Source organism: Zonotrichia albicollis, chromosome 10, assembly GCF_047830755.1.
Source record: "Zonotrichia albicollis isolate bZonAlb1 chromosome 10, bZonAlb1.hap1, whole genome shotgun sequence".
Classification (NCBI taxonomy): Eukaryota; Metazoa; Chordata; class Aves; order Passeriformes; family Passerellidae; genus Zonotrichia; species Zonotrichia albicollis.
In genome coordinates, this window is record NC_133828.1 from 25793257 (window position 1) to 25809687 (window position 16431).

General features: G+C 36.0%; 1 protein-coding gene across 2 annotated transcripts in view; it reads left to right on the forward strand.

Moving 5' to 3' along the window:
* Positions 1 to 16431, forward strand: part of OLA1 (Obg like ATPase 1) — a 92473-nt gene that overhangs the window by 54779 nt on the left and 21263 nt on the right. For both annotated transcript variants that reach the window (XM_074548474.1, XM_074548475.1), the window contains exons 6-7: positions 1117 to 1197; positions 1476 to 1573. In XM_074548474.1, the coding sequence (XP_074404575.1) occupies positions 1117 to 1197; positions 1476 to 1573 (179 nt within the window). The remainder of the gene's footprint in view (positions 1 to 1116; positions 1198 to 1475; positions 1574 to 16431) is intronic.

Below are 16431 nucleotides of genomic sequence, written 5' to 3' on the forward strand. Positions count from 1 at the left end.
AAAATGTTGTGTGCTCAACAGTTCAGGGAATGTTTCCTTGTATTATAAAGATCTTAGTGCTCAGTTGCATCAATTTCAACTTTAAAAAATGCATTATTTAAAGCATGATCATAAATTATCTACAACAAAAAATAGGCGACTCTAAAATGTACTACTCCTAGAAGAGCGGAGTTTGACCTTTCAGACCCAAGAGCCTTTTATTAACACCTGCCTGTAAGGAAAACCGTGCCACACGCAGCTTTCGGATTCACGACCACAAAACTGATGAGGAAAGGCTTGAAGGGTTCAGTTTGTGTCACTTGCTGTTTGCCGTTTCCATTTCACAGATGATTAATCTTTCTGTGAAGAAAGGCCAGAGAAACAAAGCACATTGGGCTCTTCCTGCAGTTACTCCTTCTGAATGCACACTAGCTTGCTAACTAAAAGGCCTTTAGATTTCCTGCCGAGAGAGATGTTCTGAAAGTGAATGCAGCTGGTTGGAGGTCACCAGTGCAAGGCTCTTGCCATTGTGTAATGGAGGCTTTGGCAGGTTTCATTTTGGGGGGGGAGGGAGAAGGTGTTGGCGAAAAATTAATGCGGAATAAAAAGGGCTTTGGCCGTTTGAATTAATTTCTTGAGGGTGGATCATCAATAATAGGCTCCATTTCTTTTGCTCACAATTTAAAAAAAAAATTTTTTTTTTGCTGAGTTTTGTCCCACCCATTCCCTTTTCTTAATGGCATGTTTATATTGTACGTGGTCTCTCCCGCTGGATGCTGAAATGTTGCGTCTTACTGAGTTCGAAAAGCAATCTAAAATGTACTGATTTTTACATATCTTTTATGAGCTCTGCTGATGTTCTTGGTGACAAGAGATGATACTTGAGTCTTGTGTGTTTAACTTTCTAATTGTGGGATTTGGATGACTTCAATAATCCATATTGCTCTTTAGTGACTTTGAAAGCAGCAATTTCTGCTTGTCTGGGAGAGTAAAAATTTGTTTATAAAAGGTATTATCTAACTTTTCATTTGTGTGTATGTTTTGAATCTTAATGGATACACGCCTTGTTTATGGAAGAGAATAGTCTTGATATCCAGCTGAGTTTTTGACTTTGGGTTTTTTTTTGATCTTGCATAGGACGTAATGTGCAAAATCAAGACATGGGTAATAGATGAAAAGAAAGCTGTCCGCTTCTATCATGATTGGAATGACAAAGAGGTAGGCTATAAATATTACTCCATGAATTGACTTCTAATTTTGCTACCTGTTACTGATTCTTTTTAAATTGTTGGGTTTTTTTGTATTTTTTAAAATTTTATATTCATAGTTTATTGAATGTTGAATTCATTAGCTGAATCTCTACTTATCTATGATTTATGTATTACACTTGGATTCTTGTAGCCTTCTCAGACATGCTGTGAGGAAAAGGATCAAAAAATTCATTCAAGTTGATTTAAACTGTTTTTAAAATTCTCTCCCTCTATTCTCATTTCCAGATTGATGTTTTGAACAAACATTTGTTTTTTACTTCAAAACCGATGATCTACTTGGTTAATCTGTCTGAAAAAGACTACATTAGAAAGAAAAACAAATGGTGAGTATACAGGTTAAATTTCTAAACTTATATTTCTGTTTCACGTTTTTCAATGGTCAGTAATTCCTTGCACATTTAGATCACCAAGGATATTCGTTAAAATAGCTATGTGAACTAATCTTGCACTGCTGTTACTTGTTATGCTCCCACTGACATGCTGCTGGAGTACAATGCATATGGTGAAACCTTGACTGAAACTGCAGAAAAGAATATGCTTTCCATCCAATTTAACATGAAGCCATTAATGATGAAAAAAATAGAGTTGATTTAGAAGTACTAATTTAAATAAGCATGTGGCTTTATCACGTTCTATAATGCTGGTTGTCTGAACAGCATCTTTTTCATTCCAAAGGAATGAATTGAGTGCCAGAAGACTAAAGCTATGTGAGTTGCTCAGAAGTCTTTCAAGCAAAATTGCACATTTTAGTGTTACTCTTCTGTTTGTAGTTGGGTGCCTGGCTTTCTTGCCACTTCTTGTGCCTTGCTTGTGGTTTACAGGCCTCTTTTGGTGGGCTTTAGTGCCATGAATAGCTCAGATTTTAGTCAGGTATTTCTGGCATCAGTGTTGTGACTCAGGTACATAGTGTTTACAAAATCAGTCTATCAGACGTTCAGTGAAGTGGATGAAGATCCAATCCTAACATGGTAGACATAAGGTGGGAATCCACTGTTGGGAAGTACAGCATTTAGCATGTCATTGGAAGCTCTAGATAGCATAAATATTGCTCTGTGGAGGAGGGAACAGATTGGGTAGGTAGCATATGATGAAGGAAAATCTGTAGCAGTGTTTTTAGTTTAAAAAAACCCAACCAAACAGCAAATATTTTCTTACAATTCAGAATTCTAAACATTGTACTTGTGAGATACTTTGAAGATGTATAAATGTATGTTTGTGAACAGATATATGCATGTAACTCATCCAAACAAATCAAAAGTATCTAAAGCGGAATATCTGAATTCTCCTAAAGTACACCCTCTGTTTCTCCCTGTACTTCATTAAGTACTTAGATGCACATGGTTTCAATTTTCCATTAAAAATTCTCATTTCCATATGATATCAAAGAGTGAGAAGGCTTTAAACTGAAAAATAAACATTCATAGACTGGAAGCCAAAACAATAATTAATGTCAGATGGTTAACTCCAATAAATCATTAGAATAAATTCTGTGAAATTACTGCAACTAAAACTGTCCTTTTGATACTCCAAGACATTTTGTGTTGGTACTAAAGACCAAAATTTAACGTATTTTAGTAGCAAACCCTCTCAGTTCCAAACACAGACTTCAGAATAGACTTCACAAGCAATGTAATAATGTAAGCTCTTCATATTTGTCCGAATTTTATAATTTTAAATTCATTTTTTCCTCTAAATATTTTTTGAGTATGACAATTTAAATATAAGAAATAGTTCTACCAAGGAAGTATTTAAGATCAGGGTAGTTGTATTTGCTCTGTAATGTGATACTTTTTTCAAAGTAAAAATGCTATGGTTCTTCAGGCTTGCTGTAAGAGCATGGATGTGGAAGCTTGTGTGCAAATGGATGAGTCAATTTCCATGTCCTGAAAAGGATCCTCACACCTGTATTGGCTGACTACAGGTAGAGCTCAGTGGCTCTAATTGTACAGTAAATACCATTGCCCAGACCCTGATGGCAGCCAGACTGCTTAGGCGACGCCAGTCTGTGATTTAGCTGTCGCCAGTCACCCCATGTTTTTTGTGAGACTGGTTGTGATGATGACATAGTTAAACCCAATTGAAAGCAAATCTTTGGATAAATTGCAATTTTTAATTTGTAAAAAATCAGATGTTTGAGTTGAGGAGTCGTATAATGAAACAGTTTAACTGTTTCTATTACAATTAGTGATGTAGTTTTTAAAAAGTATACCCAGATCTCATGTATGTGAGTGTAATTGTAGCTGAAAGATCAAAGCCTGGGTATCTGAGTGATGTTCCAGAAGAGAATTTACCACATAGCCATTTTCAGTACAGTTTCTGCCTCCTGCTGTTCCTATTTTCCCTCAAGCTAGCCATTGACTACCCCCTGTGCATCCCTGCTCGTAAAAAATGATTGAGGAAGTATTTGTCATGTATTTATGAGTGGGAAACATTGTGTGATAGGGAAAGGCATCTACTAGAACCAGAAAGATTGCCATTTCCTTTCCTTCAGCTACTCTGCCTCAGCCTTAAATCCTCTGTTTATGCAACATAGCTTTTATATTTAAGAGCAGAATAAATGTTTTCTATGAAGGATGCTAACGGTAGGCTTCTGTCATTTATGTGGTGCAAGCAGATGTAAATGATTAGAATATATTTTACTGTTAGATACCACTTTCTGATTTTTGTTATTATTTTGAGGGGTAGGTATTCATATTTGAAATACAAGCCACATTTAGTTGTAGTCATTCTTCTAAAAAAAGTTTATTTCTGAGCTTAATTCATAATATAACAAGAGACTCTTTTCATCAGACTTTTGCAACTATAAAAGTGTTTAAAACAGCGAAGGAGAGAAGAGGCTTTTTGATTTTGTATGGAGTGGAGAACTGAAATTTTCTTTGTTTTACTTGGTCATTCTTTCAGAATTAATGAACATTTTAATTGTTAGTTAAAGCACACTTATATTTAGGTGCCAGTGTGTCATTTTTCAATCCAAGGAAAGAATAAAACACTGTGAAAGATAGGACTATTGTGTGTTTGAGTAGGTGTATTGACCTTTTGAAAGATGTAAAAACTGGAATGGCTCCAAGCAGTTACTTGCTGGTTTTAACAATGTTGAATTAGTCATTCAGTTGATTTATGATTAAGACCTAGCCCCTGAAGAGAAGCTGACATGGCAGCTGTGTTAGTCGCACTTGTGTTATGATCAGATGACAGTAATCTTGATGTTGATGGGGGAATCCACTGAAACCATTTCTAATATGTACTGCTGTACTCTAAATGAATATTTAAACTCTTCTTTTAATAATTCCTAATTTTTTTTAAAAATCTGGATCTAGTACCTTAACCATGGTATGTTGCATTCTGGTTTCACCATGAAAATAGTGAAAATAGTAATAATAATAATAATCAGTTTAAACTGCATTCTAGCCCCAGGATGTTACATAAATCCAGAATATCTGATTTATCAGCCCTTGTAAATTTTATATTTAAGCTTTATATTTTAGTCTTGCTATAGAGCATGCATCTAGTGGCTCATAGAATGGATTCCAGTTATGAAATATATTGAGCTAAATAATGAGTGGATGTAGTGGATCATGCTTAGCATCATGTTTGGTTTGGTATTTTGGGCTTAGTTGCAGCAAGCACCAGAGATACTGATATATGTTAAAGCTTCATATCTGATCTATAGACTCAATTTCTCTGGCCCAATAAAGTGAATTTCATCCTATGCCTATCTAGACTAATTCAAAAAGCCACTTATGCTGCTAAAGATTTTCTACTATCTCTAGCATTGTAACTAAATTGTCTGAGACTTAATTATGGATTTCTAAATATTGTTTTCTCTAATATAATTCAGACTTGTTGAGTATCCAAATGTACATTAACATAATTTTAAGGGGTTGTTTCTCAAAATTATGGTAGGCATTCTGGTAAAAATGTTGATCAGTGTTGATAGGATAGAGGACTTAGTATTTTGCTCCTGTGTATTTAGAAAAGTGACATATATGTCATAATAAATAAAATTTTGCCCATTAATTTTTATAGCATTTTCAGTGTTCTTAAGAGGTATAATTAGGTCAGATGAAAGTCCATCTTTTCTGGTGTCATGTTTCCGACAGGCCGCTAACAGATGTCCAGGAAAGATTATAGATAGGAACAGATTAAGCAAACAGACTATGTGCATCCAGCTTCTTGCAATCTGTTGTTGTAGAACTGACTGAGCCAGATATTATATACTTGTGGTTAATACTTTTTGACTGATATTTATTCTATAAATTTACCCATTCACCTTTTGAACTCAAGTATACTTTTTGGTATCCCAATATCCTGAAGCAGGGACTTCCACAGCTTAACTATGTGCTATATGTAGAAGTACTTCCTTATGCTTGTTTTGGATCTGCCACATCATAATTTCATTTGATGCTCCTTAGATCTTGTATTATGAGAGTGAATAATCCTTTTCTATTCATCTTTTTCATATTGCTTCAGATGTTCCAAATATTTAAAAAAAAAAATTGAGGAGGTAGGGAAATCTGACATGAAGAAAGAAATATTGAGGGTCGAGTAAAAGGAATACTCCATAGGTTTGAGTATGAACTAATCTCTTTCAGTAGGTCTTTCACTTTTAAACTAGTTAGGAAACAAAGTCATAAATGGAATTATTTATTACCATTTATGGTAATAAATGGAGCCTTGGAATCCTTGGTTGTATTTCTGCAGGTATGGATGATTAGGCAGTGACATTTTATTCTGATAAATATATTTGAAAAATTAGTTGAAGGAATTTTCAAATCATAACTTGTAATGCCAAGGTGCTGTTGACATGTTTTCTTGACACAGCTGCTTAATGATTTTAAGGTTGTCTTCTATGTTTACAAATTTGGGAAATAATATTTTAAAAATATATTACAGTTCTTGTTCCTGCCTTACAACTGAAATGTTTTAAAAGAATATTAGGAGATTTATGTTATCTGGGTATAAGTAAAGTTTTGCACACACAAGTTGAGAAGTCAGATATTCAAAGCTAATCAGATCCAGAAGTTAGGCATCCTGTGCTACATCTTTACTGCCTGAGTGTGTCTTACAGCTCAGGGAATTGCAAATGTTTTTCATGGAGCACCTACCTAGTATATAGTAAGGGATAGTGCATGTTATTTGCTTAATAAACAGTTATTATTTATTGTTTCTTGTACAAATGAATTAATGAATACAAATTAATTAGTCATCCATCAGCCAAATGGCAGTCTGTTTTCTTTCTAGCACCATGTCCTGAAATTGCCAATTGACTTCCTGGAGTCTTCTGTTTTACAATTCCAGTGACTTCATTCAGTTGTTCTGTTTATCCCCTACTTTTTGCCCCACTGTTTACCTAGCTGATATGTTCTCCATGGGTCTTTGCCAGATTCTCTCTGCTTTGATTTAATCCCATCCTTGCTGGCTTAATTCCAGTCCAGTCTTTTGGCCTGGATGATTTCTTTCACCAGACTTCCTGCTTTGGTGTGCTTTCTTTTGCCTGCTCCTCTGGAGTCCCCTGTCTGTTTGAATGTGAATGCATATTGTTTGGGTAATAGCAGGTGTTGGGGACATGTCTTTAAGCATGGAAAGATGGATCCCATTCTCAGCTTCATGTGTGACCTTGCTCCAGACACAAAAGCACCTTCTTGGAGTCTGACTTCACTCCAGTGTTCACCTTCTGCCCAGATGTGATGCTCTATCTCTGATAGCAAGTTTGGTCTGTGCCAAATGTATTGGTTCCTACGTATTAGGACAGTAAATTTTTTCAAATGAGTTGTTTCTGTATGTTTTAAAAATGGGCAGTGTTTTATGGTGATGCTTTTTTCAAAAATTCTGTTCCACCTGATTACAACATGGCACTACTAAATAGCTGAAGTGTAGGCGGCAGTCAGGAAATGAAACCTCAGTGGTTTACTTAGAATATGCTGACTCCTGAACTAGTAAAGAGAGGACTGGTCATAGTAGAGGGAAACCTGGATTTTGGGAAGGTCTGTCCTGGGCAGATTAAGGTACCATCATACTATGCTTAGAACCCCTCAAAGGCTGCAGACTGTAGAGAGAAGGGTGAGCAGGGAAATGAGGAAGAGCCTCTCCAGTGTTCAGAGTGACGCGTGACAGCCCCGCAGCCCAGAGCACCAGAAGCAGCCCAGCACAGCAGCCATGACCTGTAGGTTCACAGCTTGTGGTGATTGGGAGTGGGGCTGTGGCTGAGCCTCATCCCCAGGGGGTGCAGCTGTGCAGGGCAGGTGAGCAGCGTTGGAGGCAATGGGACAGGGAGTGCCCAGGGGCACTGACCAGCCACCAAAGGGGCACACAGGTGTGGTGCATGCAGATGAGGATATAAAACCTTGTGCTGAAGGAGAAGAAGGGCAGGTGCTTGACGCCTTCTGAAGTGATACAATGTAGGTCTGTCTGGGCACACATCTGATGCCTTCTGTTGTGGTATGGTGTTACTCTATGGGTGAATGCTTAAAGCCTTCTGAAATTGTGTGGTGATATCTGTGCATCATGGCCATCTCAGCTGTAGCTGATGTGTGACATTTGCTGTGACAATGACCCACCAGGCTTCACATACTCGGAGAGCATCAGTGTCAGCTACAAGCAACTTCTGAACTTCACTGCTGTGTGTATGATCCCTGTTCTGTCAGCTGCATGTCATCCAAACCTGCCTTTGAACCATTCAGCCTTGCTTCCCATCTTCTCTTCCTTTTCTTCCTCCCTGTGCAGATGCCCTTCCCAGTGTTTTTAATTTTTTGGTTTAGCCATCATCACTAGTTTCTGATCTGTTTATATCCAGTTCTGTGGGTTCAGTTGTAATGTTGAATGACTGCAGCTATGGGTGTTTGATGCCCTACCAGTTTTATAGTTGGCTTGTATAGTCTTAGGAACTGCTGTCTGCTAACAATGCTTCTAATCTGCCATGGCAGTTGAGTGAATTTCTCTCTTGCTTATTTTAGAATAAAGTAGTTTGACTGTGCATGTAAGCCTGTAGATACTCATCTCAAAATCTTTCACATTTGAAGATACTCATGAGAAACACCATTAGTAATGGAAAAGTAGAACAGACCCAGAGACTGTTTCTTTTGGGTTGTTAAGTGTTAGAAGCACAGTCGCCTTCACTGCACTGTGCACAGGTCTTACCCTAGAAAGTAGGATTTGGGGTTTTTAATAGAGGGAGCTTTTGTCCTGTTTTGCTTTACAAATAAATGAATAGAGATTTTTGCAAGAGATTGTTATTCTTGTTAACAGTTGTTATTCTTGTTAACGATATTACTGAATATCGTTACTTATTTCTTCTTCATATTAATTTATTAAGCCCTGTGCCTTTCAGAATGAATGAACCTTGTTAGCCTGACTTTGTCAACTAGACAACATAGAAGTTGTGCATACCCCTTAAAGCAAATAAATTTCTCTTTCAAATCAAGGGGAAAATAGATACTAGGAGGGGAGGTTAGATTGGGAGGTTGTGTCCCAATCTGTTGGGTCACTTTTTCTGTATCTGATATGGCATTTAAAAACCAGCAGCTGGTTTTTTTGAGGGTCTGTTGAGAATAATAAGATTGGAAGGCAGCTGTTGAATTACTTTGGAGGTGGGTGGCTGTGGTCTCCCCTGGTGTGATTGATGGGAGTAGCTCCCTCTCTGTATGAGGATCTGATACCTCCTTGCTGCTTGTAACTGGGTTTGGAGAGGAAAACTCTCATGTTAGGCACATCAGCAGTTGTAATAACTGACAGATGAGCTTTGATTTTAGAAATTTTTTAAAGCAAAAAAGGCTGTGATAATACTATCTTTTGTTAAGAAATAGACAATACACTTGTATTGCTTTGATATTCTGGATTAGGAACTGCAGTCAGCATTGCTGTAACACCATCTCTTGAACATTGTCCCAACTGATAAGTATCTTTCTTTTCATGATGTGTTACTCAGTATTGCAGTGCTTGATTTGCAGGCAAGTACCTGTATATTTGTTTAAAATTCTGCTTGTTGAATTCATTTCTTGAAACATTTCATGCTATCACTTCTTACAGAATTGTGCTAATATCTTTATGTTCTCATAGTTGAAGCTAATTTTATTCCACCTACCATTATTTCTCTCATGCATGGTGTTTAAAATACCTGTAAGTTCTGGGAAAAATACTCATCTTGAAATTGTTCTTTGTGAGTGGTCTGCAACATCTCCTCTGGGGGAAATACCTTCTGTAACATTGTTCTGTTTGCTATAAATAGGGACTACATAGAAACATCAGGCAGTCAAGCATTTATTATAAATGGAAAAATAATATTTGAGGAGGATGATTCTTTTATACTATTGGAAATGTAGGTTCTGTGGCTTTGACATCCTTTTTTTAAGCTTCCTTTTTCTAAGTGACTTCTTTGTGTCACAAGTGACACACATTTTTCATTGATGATTACTTTGAAAATCTTATGCATTTTTTAAAAAAATAGTTTTCTTTTTAATTTTATGGTTATTTACAGCTCATTCTTTTGTATTAAGTATATGGAAATATGTTTTCATTTAACTGCTTGTTTTTCCCTAGAAACATATCTTACCTTCTAAGGTTTTGGCACAGAATTTTATTTTCACAGCTAGAGTTTCTTCTAATCACTAATATGCATGACTGATGTTCAGATGTTGGTCGTCACTAGTCTTACAGTGGATGGAACCGTGTATCCTTGTCTGGAAACAAGGAATAGATGTGTGTTCATGTTTAAATTGGAGAGGAAAGTTTGTACATTATATATGTTTAATTGAAGAGCTGTCAGATGAGGCATTGGGTATGAGTATCTTGTCATCCTTTTTTACCAATGCTTAAGCTTAATTATTGTTAATTTTAAGAGAAGTTGATTAGAATATAAATCTAAATAGTGTTTGGGACTTACTGTGCTCTGGTATTAATTTCTAAAGCCTGAAGAAATGTTTGGAAGATAAATATTTAAAAGAGACTTAAGTATGTGTGCTGGTATTGTCCTTCATTGGGTTTAGTCAGATTCATTGTATATTGAGGCTTCCTCTTGCTCTCCTCCATTGGCACAGTAGTACATTCCTGAAGCAAAAATGTATTTCAATCCAAATGGCTTTTATTAAAGAAAAAAAAGAAAATAAAATCTTTCACCTAATACATTGAAAACCTGCGCAATGTTGCCGATCTAAAACATGTGATGGTACTTCCAGCTTGTGTTTTATTTCAGAGGCTTATTAAATGCATACCTGTTTTTTATTTAACAAAATCTTAATGTCCCAGGATATTCTGAATAATGAAGTGTGCATGCATGTGCATGTGTGTTCAGTTTCCCATAGGATTTTTGAAAATTATTATTTAAAAATAACTTTATGGAGGGTAAATGTTTGTATTTGGCTCCCTCTATCTGTCTGTCTCTACTTGTCTTTGTGAACTAACATTTTTTCATAACTTGATGCATTGTATAGATTAGAATCAGCAGATAAGATGTCTACAAGTATTTCATATAGGCATTTGATAAAATAAATAAATAAATAGAAGTATGATAAAGAGCCACAGAAGACTAGTAAGAAATTTGGTTTTCAAGCTTAACAGCAAGGTTAATGTCTTTGTGTTCAGACAGTGTCCTGTTGAAGTACATTTCCATTCCATTCAGGGTCTAATTTTTGTACTAGGCTTTTCTTAAAGACATAGCTGTATGATCAGTACAGTAAATAGAAATGTGGGTTTAGCTGCCTGTCTTGCAGTAGTGTGTAGTGTCTGATAGCCTTTTGTTTCTGGTCCCTAGTTTTGTTAGTACCCTATTGACATGGAAGGTAACTAGATTGTTCTATTACTGATTTTTGACAAACAGAAATTGTTTGATATGCTAAAGCTCTTTCTGACAGAAGATAGAAAGTTTTGACAAACATGCATGGCACAGCAAGTGTCCAATTCTAAAGAGCAAAATAAATGCAAACCACCATTATGGGGAACACAAACAGCCTGAAAGCAAGTTATCAGTAAGCAAATAATTGTTGAACTGTTATGAATGGAATAGGATGTTGAAATAGGGCATGATTGGCTGATGTTACATATGTCCTTGATTACCTTCCTTGTGCTTTTATCCTAATAAGTGACATTCTTTGTATTCCCTTGGATGGCTAGACAGTCTGACACTGAAGAAGAATAAATATTGCATGTGGTACACATTAAGCTGTCATCTAGGACAGCATTTATAAAAAGTAACTAGAAAAATTCATAAGAAATTCTGCAGTGCTACAGTTTCCTGGCTCCAGTCATAATTGTCAAAGTTCTTGACACATTTAGGTCTTCTGAAATGATTTGGGTTTACAGCTACTTGGTGTATGAATAATTATTAAGAATTCATTTTTTCTGATAATGCAGACTGTTAATGTTCTCAAAATGATGCATTTTCATTGAAGACCATGGACTGATAAAAAAAGAAAGCCAAACCACTGTTGTGTATGTAGCCAGTTCTCTTGCAGCAGTTGGAACTAAAAGATGTATTTTTATAAAACCAAGTGATAAAATTAAGGAGCTCATTTTCAAATGAATCTTGGTAGAAAATCCATTATGAGCTCATGTATTGTTACAATTACTGTAATTTGGAAATGGACCTTTTTAATGTAAAATGGACCTTTTTAATGTAAAATATCAACCTTCTGTTTTTCTTCACTGACTTAAAATTAAGACTCAAAAGCAACATAGCAGGATATCATCATCTCTGTGAGGGCAATGGAGAAAACCCCTTTTGAACTATCTAAGCTGATGAGTTGGTGTTTGAATGGTAATTATTTTACTCTTTAATTTCAAGAAGAGGGAAGTGTAGGAATTCCATTCTTTGTACTCTTAAATCCCTGAATTCCTTGTGATGCCTGGAAGATTGACCAAGAAATATTTAATGGCCCATTTGTGCTTCCATGTATTTATCTGATGCCTAACACAATACCATAATACTCGCTGCATTTTGACACAAAAATTCATGATAAATATTTTAAAGGCTTCTCACAGTTCTGTCACTGGCCATGTCATTGGAACTGTTCACTGTATTCATGGTATAACCTGGTTTTGCTTTATATGAAAATGCAACCTTCTTTCATTATTGTTTAGTTCATGGGAATAGGGTTTTTTTTTTTTATTATTACTATTTTTTTACTGAGTTAAACATATCCCATAAGGAAGAAAGGAAAAAAGCCTGTTACCGCCTCATCAAGTTACTTGAGGATTAACATAATTTTATAGGTGACATTGTGCTTATTCCTCTTACAAGCAGCCTATAACTTACAAGATCTCAGTGTGAGTAGCTTGGAATGGGAAAATAGACCCATTGGCTCTTTCATAACATTTGCATTTAATGTTAAATGGAAGTCTTAAAAGAGTTCTTAGAAAAAGGTTGGAAAAAAAATCTGTATTCATGTGAAGGGATAAAGCTGAAACACCTGTTTAGGTTGAAAAAAGTTTTCTCCAAGTATAACACTACTCACATGTTACAGGTAACTGTTAACTCTGTGGACCACTACAGAGCACAAAATATTTGCCCAACTGGTAAATTGAACTGTAAGCCCCACTGTGGGAAATTGCTTTGCTGTGCTCCAAACAGCAGTTATCTTAGTAATTGTACCTGAATTCTTTTGTGGCTAATAGACAGCTCATGTCCTTCTTACCATGACAGAATTAGTTTATTGCAATATTTTAATTGTAAAAATTTCAGGTAAGATGTGTTGATGTAGTTTGAGATGGGCTGAGTGTGATTTTTAATTGGTGCTCTGAGAGCACAGGCGTTGGCGTTGAGAATGTGCATAACCCTGCATTTCACATTCTAAACCGGCACTCGCAACAAGGAGCTTATCAGAGCAAATTGTCTAGTCCATCCCCTTCCTCACTCAAAACCTAATGACCCTTTATCATCATGGTTTAGATTGCTGGACACAGATGTGAGAAAATACAAGTAATCTACAGGTAACTACAGTAGCTGCACTGATGTTCTCAGAGAACTGACTGCTGGGAAGATAAAAAGCTTCCCACAGAGCCTGTGACTTTCCAGCAGCAAAGCACATCATGAGCTCATACATGAAGTTTTATTTGCTGAAGATTCACAATAAGATGCATTAGGACATTCAGCAGGGTCCCTTCTTAGATGAGCACAAGAATTCAGTGGGGCTGTTAGTTGAGGCACTAGTGCATGGCTTCACACTAAAAAACTAAAATTAGAAAATGCAACGATACCGATAACGTTTATTTTTGAGAACACCACAGACTACAGCTGTAATGTATTGATGTAGTTTGTTCCTTGTAGTAAGTCATCTAATGTCATTGGACTTTTTGTCTTGCTATGGAAAGTATTCAGGTATGAAGCAAATGTTTTGTTAGGAAAAAAAGCTGCTGGCTATTGAAATACAGCTAGCAGTACATGCGAGATACAAAGGAGTAAAGTCTTATAGGAAAAGACATGGGTATAATTACCATCTTTTTTACTCAGCTTTTTTTTTTGTTGTTGTTGTAATCATAAAGTAGATCTTACAGTCTGTGTTCAGGTATTTTGCTAAGGAGTGGGAAGGAAATAAAATATTCTTCAGATAAATTTTGCATACCCTAAGGTTAATAAGGTAATGATCTTGTTTACTATTTTTAATTTTTTAAAAATTTCTTTTTGTAATTCAGTAAGTGGTTTTTAGTGATTCAGTTAGGTTGCAATGTATCTATTGAACCATATGGGAATGATCAATGGGAATCAGTCTGTCCGCACTTTAGAAGAGAAAGAAAGTAACTTGTGTATGAGCAAGTTACTTATGTAGAAAAAAAATGAATATGAATGCTGAAATGCTTTTTTTTCCCCTCTTTTTTAATCATCTGTAAATTTAGAGGTTGTGAGGAAAGAGATAACATGGCATAAGAAGTACGTCTCATCCGGAAGTAATGATTCCCAGAGGGTGGTATTAATTATTACGCAGCAGTAAGCGTTACAGTGGTCATCTTTGCAGAGAGTGGTAATCCCTCAAAAAGCCTAAAATGCAAGCCTAAGAAAACCTGTGAACAGCCTCCTCCCACTCAGAAACAAAATACAAATCCCACAAACACCATATCCCTTCCTCTGGCAGTATGAACAAGACAAACTTATGTCTGTTTTTTAGGTGAAGTCCTTCTGCCCTGTTCAGTCATCCTCAAAGCTTCTGTGTTTTTAGGGAGCTGCTCCACTGGCAGTTGCTGCTGTTGGTGCCAGACCTCTGAGCAAGGGGGCTGGCTCTAAGGCTGTGCCTCTCGAGCTGAGCCAGAGCAGCAGTGGTCCTTAATTTTCTGTCCTGTTGTTTGATCCTCCAAGCAAGTCAGCTACAAGGCACTCTGAAAACTATATAATCTTTGCTACTCATTCTGTTCTACTTCTTTATGCCCAATTTCCAGATTATGCCAACCTAAATGGTAATAAGCAGAACTCCTTATTGCAGAGGCTAACAGACATGGTCTGAGAAATTATTTTCTGTAATTACACATATCTTGTGGTTCACAGTAAAGACATGCAGAAATGTTTTCTCTTGTTTACTAGCAAATATGACATATGGGGAAATAAGTATATATTCCCTTGTTCTGTTTTATCTTTTGATTGAGGAAGACAAAAGAAGTAAAGGACTATACATTCTGAAAGAACAATTCCCCCCCTTTTTAAAGTTTTAAATTAATTATTATGAAATCCATGCACAAATTGCAGCAAACATTTGATGTATCCTTTTATGGAATATGCTGTGTTTCATATTCAGTAGTGGTTTTAATTCTCAACTACAGTAGACATACAGAAAACCAGAAAAAACGTTGGCTGTTACAAAGTTTTGTTTGAGCTTTTTAAACTGAGTGATTAGCAGAAATAATGACCCTGTCAGCCTTAATCACATTAAAATGTGGTTAACATCATTTAATTTTTTCCACTTAATATGCGAAAATTTCCAGTAGATTTGCAGTGAAGGCCATTGAAATTCCATTAGAACAAGAATAAAAATTTCAGGCATCATTTATTCAGAGAGGGAATAAAGGTCTCGTCTGAAAACTGCTGAATCTTCCTATTAGAGAAACTATGAATCATTGTATTGAGCAGTACCTTTAGCTTCTATAGTACTGAATCTGGGTTGCTTCTGAATGAGTGGAATGCATTTTTAGCGTGGTGCTTTTCTGAAAATTGCAGCATGTAAGTGTTTTTCAAATTCAGTAAGAGCTTTCTCTGTAAAGGATTGTTATGTAATTTGTTTTAACTGCTGTAGGGCTGGGAAAATGCTTCTGGTTTAGGCATCTCATCACTGAAGTTCCATACTTTGTGTTATTTTTATTGCAACATAAATAAATATGTCCTCTTTCTGATTGATTCATAATGTATAGTTGGGCTTTCTTTGTGGTGAAAAGCAAAATTGAGGATGTGCGCAGCTTCAATTTGAATATTTTCATACAAAGTCTTTTGCACTGTTGGCATTTCTTATTGCAGGCTCCACAGGTTTGTACCAGACAAACATGTTCAATAACATTGAATGTGCCAGAGAAACTATCAACGGCATCTTTTCTGAGACAAATTTTTGTTTCAAGGAAAGACGCAGTATTGGTTAGTACTACCATGTTTCACATTGCTGTATTTACATCCCCATTTTTTGTCCTTTTTCTGTGTAAAGATAAGATTTCATCTGCTAAGTGGAAGCACTAACAGTACAACTATGCGCCCTGTGGTTTTCTAGACTTTACTGAGAGACTTGTATCTAATATTTCTTTATAATAGATATTACTGTATATATCTAGTATACATCTTTATTGTCTGTGGTACTTAAACTGTACAGTGGATTATTTGTTTATTTTTGTTTACTAGACTGGTATTTTATACCTGAGCTTTGTTTATTTCAGCCTATTACATAAATACTTTGTCCTCTTTTTAGTGAGAAAAATCATCAATATGCATTGGATTTGTGCAGAACGAATTTCAGAACGTCAGAATTTGTACAATTTATTTTTAAAAAACTGTAAGAAAGTACAGTGGTAGATGATTAATGTAATACTAAATACTGTGAGATACACAGTGGTAAAGGAATTTTTCTTTGAAATAGCTGTTGCTAAATTTAAGAATTGAGCAGACCTAAGAGGGATTTGCAAGAGTCTCAGTTGTACCTCTGTATGTTGAAGCATGAATGAAGCTGAGCAGGAAGTGGGTCTGTGACCAGGAGCAGAGCTGGTAACCCTGCAAAGGAGATAAAAG